This window comes from Lepidochelys kempii, chromosome 11, assembly GCF_965140265.1.
Source record: "Lepidochelys kempii isolate rLepKem1 chromosome 11, rLepKem1.hap2, whole genome shotgun sequence".
Taxonomy (NCBI): domain Eukaryota; kingdom Metazoa; phylum Chordata; order Testudines; family Cheloniidae; genus Lepidochelys; species Lepidochelys kempii.
The window spans coordinates 58,796,719-58,809,512 of record NC_133266.1 but is presented as its reverse complement, the minus strand read 5'-3'; the positions used below and the strand labels follow the sequence as shown (position 1 = coordinate 58,809,512).

Below are 12,794 nucleotides of genomic sequence, written 5' to 3'. Positions count from 1 at the left end.
CTGGGCGAGGCTCAAAGCTTGAGAGGCTTATTGGTGTTGTGCCACGCAAGGGTCCCAATATGGCCACTGGAGTGGTCATGGCACCCCTGGGTGGCCATACCAAGGTGGGGCCATCTGTGACTATATCCTTGGGCTCTGTTGGTAATGAGCACCATATGGAGCTTGGGAGGAGTACTGCAAAACTACCTCTTCTGGCTCACTACAAACTAGGAGGCTAACTAACTACAGAAATGCAGATTAAAGTAATAGTCCTAGTGGACTGCAAATAGCTCTGTCTTTAGCCAGCGTGGTTGAGAAGAAACTGAAGGGGGTTAAGGCCACGCGCGCTGGCTAGCCTCGTGGGGCAGCACGAGGAGAGACAGTGCATGTGCAGGCCTAACGGACACTGCTACCAAAGTTCTCCGATCAGCAGTGCAGGGACACAAACACACCTACAATGGAGCCCCTATAGGAACACTACTCAAAGAAGAACTGAGGGTGGTTCACCTATGCAGCTCTATATGGTTACGGTGCAGGGCAAAAGGCTGCATGGGTCACATGCACGGTCAGAAAGAACACTGCTAACTAAAATCTCGGATCTGAGGAACATGGGGTTCATGCACACCTAGAGTGGAGCACCCATGGGGACAATACTCGAAGACCAACAGGTTATATGAATCATTTTTCTGCTGCCAAAATCATCTTTCTGCTACTCAATGTGACTTCAATCCTTCAGCCAACATTCAAGCAGCAGCACAGGGTTGAAAAGACTGAGAGATTTGGTGAGAAAGAAGATGTGCAATTCTCTCACACAAAAAAAAAAATAAAAAAAATAAAGCATGCTGTATGAATTTATAACCATTTGTTATGTACACTATCAACAGAGTTAATTTATTAACTTATGCACTGTTCCTGCTGTAATTTTGAGATGTTCAATTGTATTATTTTTTTGATCTTATGAACTCCTCAATCCCCAATTGGTTAATAAAATACGAGTTCTGCTGCATTCCTTTTGTCTCTTTTGTTTATATAGTTGACGTGCTCCATGTGGCAATGACTGCATTTTACAACAGGTTTGTACAGTGCCAAACAAAAAGGGGCCCAACACTGACCACAGCCTTCAGGCACTACTGTAATACAAATAAGTAATAGTAATAATAAGGTGGTTCCTGTAAGCTATTCGTCTTCTCTGCCTGCTCCCACTGTGGCCCTTAACAAAGCTGGCTATGGGAGCAGCTCACATACACAGGGCTTGTTTGCCTGCCAGAACAAGGGACTTTTCTCTGCTGCCATAACTCTGTTGATGTCAATAGAGTTATGCCAGAGAAGAATTTGTCTCTATCTGTGTTCACTATCTGTGTTCACAGTCTTGCTACAGCTTTTCCAATAACTAAACATCTGTTTAGCAGTGTTTGTCCATAGTACGTCTTTAGCACATGGCTAATATTTGATTTTGGTACCTGGATCATTTTGGTGTGAATGCCTTGTCCCATTTCAATTCCACCATGAGTTAGAAGCACAGAACCATCCATATAGATATGAACCAGAGCAGCAGCCTAAAGAGAGAGAGCAGAAATGGACTACTGAGTGCTGTTACTACCCTATGATTTAACGGAAAAAGGATCTGCATTTAACATGGGGCAATGCATCAAAAGCAGAAGGGATGGCGCCTTGAAGTGCATTGTGATTTTAGATGCTATAACCTTATCTGCCGAGACAGAATCAGAGGCCATTTGGAATTCCAGCATCAGCTCTGTCTCTACATTAAACTTCAAGTGAGGAGATATCAGTTTATGGAGGTTTGTTTCTCATGATGTTAGGAACACAAGGAAAGAAACTGAACTACATGGAATCATAGAACTGGAAGGGACCTTGAGAGGTCATCTAGTCCAGTCCCCTGCACTCATGGCAGAACTAAGTATTACCTAGACCATCCCTGACAGGAGTTTGTCCAACCTGCTCTTAAAAATCTCCAATGATGGAGATTTCACAACCTCCCTAGGCAATTTATTCCAGTGCTTAACCACCCTGACAGTTAGGAAGTTTCTCCTAATGTCCAACCTAAACCACACTTGCTGCAATTTAAGCCCATTGCTTCTTGTCCTATCCTCAGAGGTTAAGAAAAACAATTTTTCTTCCTCCTCCTTGTAACAACCTTTTACGTACTTGAAAACTGTTATCATGTCCCCTCTCAGTCTTCTCTTTTCCAGACCAAACAAACCTAATTTTTTCAATCTTCCCTCAGAGGTCATGTTTTTTAGACCTTTAATTATTTTTGTTGCTCTTCTCTGGACTCTCTCCAAGTTGTCCACGTCCTTCCTGAAATGTGGTGCCCAGAACTGGACACAATACTCCAGTTGAGGCCTAATCAGTGCAGAGTATAGCAGAAGAATTACTTCTCATGTCTTGCTTACAACACTCCGGCTAATACATCCCAGAACGATGTTCGCTTTTTTGGCAACAGCGTTACACTGTTGACTCATATTTAGCTTGTGGCCCACTATGACCCCCAGATTCCTTTCCGCAGGACTCCTTCCTAGGCAGTCATTTCCCATTTTGTATGTGTGCAACTGATTGTTCCTTCCCAAGTGGAGTACTTTGCATTTGTCCTTATTGAATTTCATCGTATTTACTTCAGACCATTTCTCCAGTTTGTCCAGATCATTTTGAATTGTAATCCTATTCTCCAAAACACTTGCAACCCCTTCCAGCTACATAGTCTAGTCATTTCTAAAAATGGCTAGAGTCATCACATTTTTGCATAGCAATTATATGCTTTAATAAGGCATCCCCCTATCTGACACGCTCTCCTGTAGCAGGTTGCCACATATCAAGTGTGCCTTCCTCAGTTTCCCCTTAGACTAGCCATAAAAAGAACAGTCTCTCTTACTGTCAAATTCAAAGTCTCACCTCTGGGCATAATTTATTCATGTACATGTAAGACCCCTCATGGTAAAACTGTTCTCTTAATTCCCACAGTAAAATATATCAAGGTACAGTGATTTTCCATTCCTCTCTCCAGGACCATCACTTCCAGGTCATCCACACGTGAGTCCACCAGCACTTGGCTCTCAGTTCCTTTCTGTCCTTGTTCCAGAGCCCCACACTCCCAGCCATCCACATGAGTGTGATCAGTCTCATGATTCTTCTACCCAACACACAGTCCAATGATTCAGCCCTTTTCAGCCTCCCAGCGCTGGCTCTATGGCTCAGGAAGATTAGCAGGCCAACTCCTCTGCTAGTCTCCTAGCTTTTAGCCCTCTTCAGTCTCCTGGGACTGGCCCCTCTGCTGGTCTCCTAGCCAATTCCTCCCTATTCCCAGGCAGGGACTGGAAACCTTTCTGTTCTCTGCAGTGTCCTTGTCTCTCCCAGGCAGCTGCCACCTGCTGCTTTTATTGCTCTGCTTTCTCAGGCATTTCTCTGGATCTGACTCACCAGATCTCCAACTCACCTGGTCTTCTCCCCTCTAGGGTTCAGGTGCTCTCTGAAGCCTAAATGGGTGTCAACTGACTGTCACCCTGTGACAGATGTTTATATAAAAACATTGCTGCAAGTTCTATTTTCTCTCTTGTTAATGTTTTCAAGCCTCTGGACTTTTTGGGGAGCCATGAATTGGATAGACTGACAGTACTGGTCAGAGCCAGTTGAGTCCTGAATGGGGTTTCTTTCCAACCCCCACAACTCAGCCATAAACTGCATCACAGTCTGCAATAGACCCTGTGAATAAAATGTTGAGGAGAGGCTGCAAATTGGGTGTGACATTCTGTCACCTTCTGGATTGATTTATTTTTCAGTGTATAAAAGGTGCTTATCGAACAAGATCTGAACACATCCCCAACATTAAACATACCACACAAGTCATCAATATGTATTAAATCTCCTCCTCCAACTCTCTTTTCCTAACGCTTACCCCCCATGACCTGCAAATGATAAGCATGAAAAAGCAGCTTTCCCTAGTGCCCAAAGTTCAACAGGCTTGGGTTCAGGGGGGAGAAAATTCTAGAGGTGAGAACACTTTGAAGACAATGTCTTGCCTTCAGTACCCAAAAACTTAAACTTAGACACTGGTAGTAAGAGGCCTTCATCTGTTCTTATCCTATGTAGTATGTTACAGGGAAGCTAGCCATGGCTCAAACTACATGGGCTTTACAGATCAAAATTAACACCTTTGATTGCACCTGGAAGTGACTCAGAAGCTGATGCAGCCTATGGATAACAGGTGTTAGGATGTGGACAAGTATTCATCTGGGATTAAAGTTACGGTATATTTTTTGTTATCTAAACTAGGTAAAATTTAGCCTTCCAAGGGTGAAAGGCTTAGGCCATTGTGTTAGTCAGCATTTTTAAAGCTGCTTTAAAGCCAACTGACCTGACTTAGAAAACGCGTGAACAAGCCAAATGGAAACTTCATGGGAATAATGGCAATCCCCTTCTTCTTCCAGTAATTTTGCTTGTTAAATTCTTCCACAGCTGTTTTCCTGCTGTAGTATTCAGACTTCTCCATACATTCATTCCAACACCTTACCAGGTTCTCTGGATCAAGCTCTTGAAAGTAGCATAATTGTTCAGTTTCTTTGTACATGTTTATTTCTCTAACCTGAAACAGGAGAATTAACCCAGATCATACAATCTTCATAAAAGCAGACTACTACTTTTGGGATTAGCGGTCAAATAGTAAGCAAAATGCATTCTTGAGTATTTTCATGATTACTCATGACAAGCTGGGTAAAGCATGACAGTGGGGCCATATTATTCATTTTTGAAAGCAGTCAAACTCTGAGTGCGAAATATTTTAAAATTTTAGCACAATTTCATCCAGAAAGTCATACCCACAATGTTTTGTTTTGTTACTCTCATCTTTAAAATATTTTAGTCATTCAATCTGGAAACAGACAAAATACCATGTGACTCAGGTGACCAGTCACAAAATCAAGAGTAACTAGTAGCAACAAACACTTTGTAGTGAATTCGGGACTTGTAAACGATTAGTTCTAGCTAGTCAGCCAACCCAGGAGTTCTCAAATATTTCATTGTGTGGGCCACACTTTAACACAGGTTGCACAGTACAAAAGAGTAAAAAAAAATAAACTGTTTCATTTCAATGCTAATAATCCTTTTTCCTTACCTTTTCTGGTGATAAATCACTTTTGGCTGCAATGGCTGTTATCCAGGATTCTGTAATCAGTCCTGACTGTGGGAAACCAAAACCTCGGAACGCTGTGTTTGACGGCAAGTTCGTCTTGCAGGCGCGACTGCAGCACCGCAGGTTGGGAATCTTGTAAGCATTATCCATTTTTAGTAAGACTACCTCTGCTACCTTGAGTATGGGAACAGGTACAGCTAAACATCAGAACAGCTCTTCCCTTAAAATTACATTCACATTTAAACTAATAAACATTCCTCCTCTTAGAGAAAGGACTTGGACTTGAGACAATTCGGACAATAGAAGAATATTTTAAGCTTTTATTTTTTTATTTTTAAAGTTTCTATAAATCCTATGTAACAAGAATACTCTACACTCATTACATCTACATTTCCCACATAGCATGATCTTACATTTCAATAGTTTTGTTAGCATATGCAAGGAACGTAGTAGACACAATAGCAGTTGATATATAATTAGTGAGCTACAATAGTCGCTCCATAGTTAAGGCTGCAAATGAAATTCCATTATAAGCCTGATTTTGGCCTAAGTCTAAAAATTTACAAAAATTCATATAAATCTAAAAAACTGTAGTTTAGATCTGGGCCTGAAGCAAAAATTTTCCACATAATTTGAAATGAACTGGACAAAGGGATCTAAGGATGTGCAGAGTTAAAGTTCATTTCTCAAAGAAGCCACCACTACAAAAGTCTTTTAACTTTGGTTTTTGTTTTCATATTTGTTTATTTTTCTACAAACCTGAAAAAAAAAACACCCAAACCCCACAAGAGAGAAAACTTTGTTTACTGGACTGTCCAGGCTGGGTTCTAATACTCAGCACCAAAACGTAGTTGATTAAACTCTACCTTTAAAAAAATGATAAACTGTTTTAGTTTAATGCATAACCAGGAACTGTTGGTTCCCCCACATGAAGTGTAGAGAAGTGTAACCATAGTTCTGCATTTCCTGGGTTTCTAAAGCATAAGGGTTTGTTTTTAATACTAATATTCTTGAAAGATATTACTGCACTCCCATCACAGAGAAGAGCCTGCAATCTTAACTTTGCTATAACGAAACTTTCAATATGATGATAAATTAAAACATTATTCACAGAATATAGGTAACCCTAATGCCCCATGGGCAAATTTTGGCTTTGAATGTGCAAATAACTCCTATTGATGTCAGCAGAAATGGCGCATATATATCCAATGGGACAACTGGTCTTTAAGAATCGAATTGCTACTGGGTGTGGTGTCTATCTATCTATATAGTCAGCGGTAACAGGTATATGAATTCAAATGTACAATTGGGGGACAATGGGGAAAGGAGGGAGGGCTAAGTAGTATCTGTGTGAAGACTGAATTATCCTGCTGAGTGTGAGTGAAAGACTGCTGGCAATCTCAGGTAGTTTTTAATATTCTAAGCACTATGGAGATTTTCCCATTGTCAGAACCTTCCAGATTCCCTGTGGCCATAAAATGATTGTGCAGACTGTGGGGCATAGGACATTTGTGGGGAATAGACTATTAGCTACCACCATAACTTGAACATAACTCTGAGTAATATTCCATTAAGAGAATGTGTGAGGAAATGCCAAAAGGGAACACTGAGCTAGGTCAGGAGAGGTAGTTTCTCTTATGGGGGCCTTTTCCGACACACACTCAGAATCCCCACAACACAGGCTAGAAGGACAATCCTACAAGAAGTGAGCCAAGGAACCTGACCTTCCACAATGTTTCCAGCAAACAATTCCTCCCATGTTATGACTAGAAAATCTGCCCCTTTATAAAACCCTTACCAGAATAGAGTCATCAGGCGTGCATCCTCCATTAATATAGTATTTGGCATCTGCAGCCATGATCCTACCATCATTCATGAAGCCAACCTAAAATGGATTAATACAGATGTCTTAGACTTGTTCAGTCCTTGAACTACTCTTTACTTGTCCCACCACACAGTACAGAAAGTATAAATACAAACATTACCATCATCTCTTTTTTCCAACACCAAGGTTGAGCAGGGCTGATCTTACTCATTTTGTCAGTTTTTTGGTTTAAGAAAGTACATATACGGCCAGCAACCTCAAGTCTAGGCAGCCCCTTTCTGTTCACTACTCACTGAGAGTACCTGGGTTGTACCATGAGAAAGTTGGAGAGAGACATTGGGTTTGTGGCCTGGTCAGGTTGCTGCTCCCACCACGGAGTTGGCCCTGTCAATGTTTCACTTGCCAGCAGAATCTGCTAGCAGGAATCTACTCACTGTATGCAACCCTCAAGTACAAACAGGTTATACATTTTGCAACTAAATGTCAGTTACACAATTAAGGCTATATTGTGCCACTAATTTTTAAGCAAAACGCTGTTGAACCCATGGGGAAATGGGTTGTTAAGCAACAGACTTTCCAAACTCCCAGTTGTGACCTGTATCAGTCCAGCACATACCACAAGTTTCTTTTGTCTAGCAATGTGCACCTCAGTGGAATGGGATGTTGCTGGAAAGTCTAATGTCTTCCTGAGCCTTCCCCTGGAGATGGCTGATTAGTGTGCTGTGCCACAATCAGTAAATGCTAATGTTTAAAGTGAAGTTCTATTCTGAGAAGTGATTGTAAAAAAATGGCACCTTCTTATTCAGCAGATCTGCAGCTTGGTTCTTGCCCTGGGCAGGCCGCAGACTATACCCTTTGAACCCACTGACCAAAAACCCCATAACTCACCTGAGCTGTAAATGGTGTTCTTCAAGCTGCGTTGCACATGTCTATTCCACATTAGGTGTGGGCACTCAGTACATTGTAGCTGGAGATTTGCAGTGTACATGCCCCGTGCATCCTCATATATTCAGTCAGGGGCACAAAGGGAAGAGCTTCCCCAACCCACTCCAGTGCCTTCGCACTGGATTCATAATGATCATTGACTCCAAAGTAGAGGGGAAGGAGGGAATGCTGTGGAATAGACATGTGCAACACATCTCAAAGAACAACAGTTACATACAGGTAAGTCACTTTTTTCTTCGAGTGACTGGAGTGTCTACTCCACATGAGATGACTCTCAAGCAGTACTGCACAGAGGATGAGCTCAGAGGTTACTGAAACAGCAACTGCAGAACAGCCTTTCCAAAGCCTAAATCATCTCTGGAGGCTGATGCTATGGCATAATGCCTGGCAAATGTGTGTCCTGAAGACCAAGTCATGGCTTTGCTGATAGCAGCAGCTGGAACATTGTTTAGGAAAAGCTACTGTGGCTTGTAGAATATTCTGACAGTTTCAAAGGTAGCACAGATTTGACAATGTCATAACACAAAGATATGCAAGAGGTAATCCAACTGAAAATCCTCTGTGCTGGAACCGCTAGTCCTCTCATCCTTTCCGCATAAGAAACAACCAAACAAGATGAGGAGTGGAAGGGCTTAGTCCTGTTCAAATAAAAGGTAAGGGTCCAGTGAACTTCCAGTTTATGAACTCTTTCCTCATCCTTGTCCATGTGTGGCTTGGGAAAGAAAGTAGGTAAGTGATTGGTCTGGTTGAGATGGGAATCTGAGACTATCTTTGTCAGGAATGTGGGGTGAGGTCTCAGAGAAACCTTCTCTTTATAAAAAATTGTATAAGTGCCTGAAATTTTCCAGCTCTCCTAGCACATGTGAAGTCCACTAGAAAAGCTACCTTAGCTGATAAGTATGAAAGGGCTCATCAAACTAAAGGTTAAAAGGGTTGACCCATTAGCGCTGATGACTCCAAAGTTCAAATTCCAGGGAGAAGATGAATCTTTCAGTGGTGCATGAAGCCTGCTTATTCCTTTTAAAAATCAGATTGTCACAGGGTTAGAAAATACAGACCGACCTTGGACTGGAGGGTGAAAGACTGACAGTACTGGCAGGTGCATTTTCAGAAAACTGACTGACAGGCCTGTCTCTTTCAGATGAAGCAAATACTCTAGAACATCTTGAGCCTCGGTCTCTGAAGAGGGTATATTCTGTGGCTTGTGCAGAGCAAGAACCATTTCCATTTGTGCAGGTAAAGGATCCTGGTGGACTGTTTCCTGCTGTTCAGTAAGATGTTCTGGACTGCCAGTGAACAAACCTTTTCCTCAGAGTCTAGCCAGTCAGCAGCCATGTCATGAGGGTTGGGATGTAAAAGGTGGCAGTGACTCTAGAATACAATGTCCTTGTTCTGAGGTAGAACCAGAAACAGCTGAACTGATGACCTCTAGAGATCTGAAAACCACTGCTGCGTTGGCCACGCGGGTGCTATTAAGATGTGATGAAGTGGGAATGTTCTTAATGTTTTCTTCAAATACTGTGTGGGTGCCTCAGTTTCCCCTATGCCTTTCTTAAGTATCTAGGTAGTGGGATAGGGGTGTGTGATTGTTCCAGAGCCCTAGAGGGTGAGTGTGATGCTATCTGCACAGAGAACAGCCAACACTCTGTCTCCTGGCAACTAATGGCCTGGATCCCTCCCTTGCAAAGGTGCCAACTGAAGGTGTTGGAGAACAAAGAGATCAGGTGGCCTCCTGGCCCGGGAAAGAGACAAAGGCCAAGGGGGGGCTTCAGTTTAGAGCTGGCTGGGGAAATGGAGGGAGGCCCAGAACTGGGTTCTGGGCTCCCTAATTCCCCCATGATGGACCTGACTGAGGGGTCCTGTTCTCTGTACCTACAAGCTCTGATTTAGACAGTGTTCCTGTTGTCTAATAAACCTTCTCTTTTACCGGCTGGCTGAGAGTCACACCTGACTGTGGAGTTAGGGTGCAGGGCCCTCTGGCTTCCCCAGGAGCCCCACCTGTGCGGACTCGCTGTGGGAAGCACACGGTGTGAAAAGGGGATGCTGAATGCTCCGAGGTCAGGCCCAGGAAGGTCGAAGCTGTGTAAGCTTCTTGCCCTGGAGACAGTCTGCTCACAGAGAGGAGGCTCCCCCAGAGTCCAGACTGGCTTCGTATGGGGTAGTTCCGGAGCATCGCCCAGGGACTCCGTGACATAAGATCATTGTGGCATGGTTCTGTTTCAATGTGAAGATTACCGTGGGAATCAAAGGAACAAGAGGGAAAACATACAACAAACATGACATCCATTGGAGCAAGAAGGCGTACGTGAGTGACCCTAGGCTGTGACCCACCCTGGAGAGGAACTGATGGCACTTTCTGTTCTGCTTCATGGTGAATAAATCTATGGTGGGTTTCCCCCAGGCCTGGAAGACAGCTTTTACTACATTGGTTCTCAGAAACCAATAATGGCCTGCTGAACCGCCTGCTGAGGTGGTGAGCCATGCAATTCTGAAGACCTGGCAGATGAGACACTGAGTATTCTCTTGTTCAGAATGCAGAAATTCCACTGCCTGACAGCCTGTTGGCAAAGCTGATCAAATCCCTGTCTGTTCAGGTAGAACATTGCTGTAGAATTGTCTGTTACGATGTGCACACCCTTGCCCCTGATTTGATGTAAAGAGTCTTGACATGCTTAGAGAATTGCTCTCAGTTCCAGCACATTTATGTGTAAAGATAACTCTTCATCTGTCTACAGGCCTTAAGCCCGGAGAGCCCCCAGATGTGCACTCTGATCTAAGGAAGACACATATGTATGCAACTTGGAACAAATTTTGAAAGAGAAAGTAGTTAAGGACTTAGCAGTTAACAGTAATTGGGATAAAATACGATATAGTTTTATAAAAGGTAGATTGTGCCAGACCAACGTGATCTCCTTCTTGGAGAAGATAACTGATTTTTCAGACAAAGGAAATGCAGTAGATCTAATCTACCTGGATTTCAGTAAGGCATTTTATATAGTTCCACATGGGAAATTATTAGTTAAATTGGAGATGAAGGGGGTTAATATGAGAACTGAAAGGTGGAGAAGGAACTGGCTAAAGGGGAGACTACAAGGGGTCACACTGAAAGGAGAACTGTCAGGCTGAGGGATGTTACTAGTGGAGTTCCTCAGGGACTGGTCTTGGGACCAATCTTATTTAACATTTTTATTACTGACCTTGGCACAAAGAGTGGGAATGTGCTAATAAAATTTGTGGGTGACACAAAGTTGGGAGGTATTGCCAATACGGAGGAGGACTGGAATATCATACAACATGATCTGGACAACCACGTAAACTGGAGTAATAGAAATAGGATGAAATTTAATAGTGCAAAGTGCAAGGTTATGCATTTAGGGACTAACAACAAGAATTTTTGCTATAAGCTGGGGACATATCAGTTGGAAGTGACAGAAGAGGAGAAAGACCTGGGTGTATAGGTTTCAGAGTAGCAGCCGTGTTAGTCTGTATTCGCAAAAAGAAAAGGAGTACTAGTCTCTAAGGTGCCACTATTACTCCTTTTCTTTCTGGGTGTATAGGTTGATCACAGGATGACTATGAGCTGCCAGTGTGATGTGGCCATAAAAAAGGATAATGCAGTCCTAGGATGCCTCAGTTGAGGTATTTCCAGCAGAGACAAGGAGGTGTTAGTACCATTATACAAAGCACTGATGAGACCTTGTCTGGAATACTGTATGCAATTCTGGTCTCCAATGTTTAAGAAAGATGAATTCAAACTGGAACAGGTGCAGAGAAGGGCTACAAGGATGATCCGAGGTATAGAAAACCTACTTTACGAGAGGAGACTCAAAAAGCTTGGCTTGTTTAGCATAACCAAAAGAAGACTGAGGGAAGATGATTGCTCTCTATAAGGTGCCATGGGCTAAGAGGGAAGGCCCTCTCATGGATCAGTAACTGGTTAAAAGATAGGAAACAAAAGATAGGAATAAATGGTCAGTTTTCAGAATGGAGAGAGGTAAATAGTAGTGTCCCACAGTGGTTTGTACTGGGACCAGTACTGTACAACATATTCATAAATGACCTGGAAAAGGGGTAAATAGGTGGCAAAATTTGCAGATGATGCAAAACAACTCAAGATAGTTAAGATAGATTGCAAAGAGTTACAAAGTGACAAAATTGGGTGACTGGGCAACAAAATGGCAGATGAAATTCAATGTTGATAATGGCAAAGTAATGCAAAGTAAGTCCCCAATTTATAGCAAAAACATAATCCCAATTTATACATATAAAATGATGGGGTCTAAATTAGCTTTACCACTCAAGAAAGAGATCTTGGAGTCATTGTGGATAGTCCTCTGAAAACATCTACTCAATGTGCAGCGGCAGTCAAAAAAACCTAAAAATGTTGGGAATCATTAGGAAAGGAATAGAAAATAAGACAGAAATATCATATTGCCTCTATATAAATCCATGGTACACCCACATCTTGAATAATGCATGCAGATGTGGTTGCCCTGTCTAAAAAAAAAAAAAAAATTGGAATTGGAAAAGGTTCAGAAAAGGGCAACAAAAATGATCAGGGGGATGAAACAGCTTCTATATGAGGAGAGATTAATAAGACTGGGACTTTTCAGCTTGGAAAAGAGACAACTAAGGGGAGATATGATAGAGGTCTATAAAATCATGACTGGTGCGGAGAAAGTAAATAAGGAAGTGTTATTTACTCCTCATAACACAAGAACTAGGGGTGAAATTAATAGGCACATGTTTAAAACAAACAAAAGGAAGTATTTCTTCACACAACGCACAGTCAAACTGTGGAACTTTGCCAGAGGATGTTGTGAAGGCCAAGCCTATAACAGGGTTAAAAAAAAAACTAGATAAATTCATGGAGGACAGATCCATCAATGGCTGTTAGCAAGG

General features: G+C 42.4%; 1 protein-coding gene across 2 annotated transcripts in view; it reads right to left on the bottom strand.

Moving 5' to 3' along the window:
• Positions 1–12,794, bottom strand: part of LOC140895790 (aldehyde oxidase 1-like) — a 76,309-nt gene that overhangs the window by 20,652 nt on the left and 42,863 nt on the right. For both annotated transcript variants that reach the window (XM_073306342.1, XM_073306341.1), the window contains 4 exons: positions 6,921–7,007; positions 5,105–5,296; positions 4,349–4,576; positions 1,440–1,535 (listed from right to left, as the gene is read on the bottom strand). In XM_073306342.1, coding sequence (XP_073162443.1) covers positions 1,440–1,535; positions 4,349–4,576; positions 5,105–5,296; positions 6,921–7,007 — 603 coding nt within the window. The remainder of the gene's footprint in view (positions 1–1,439; positions 1,536–4,348; positions 4,577–5,104; positions 5,297–6,920; positions 7,008–12,794) is intronic.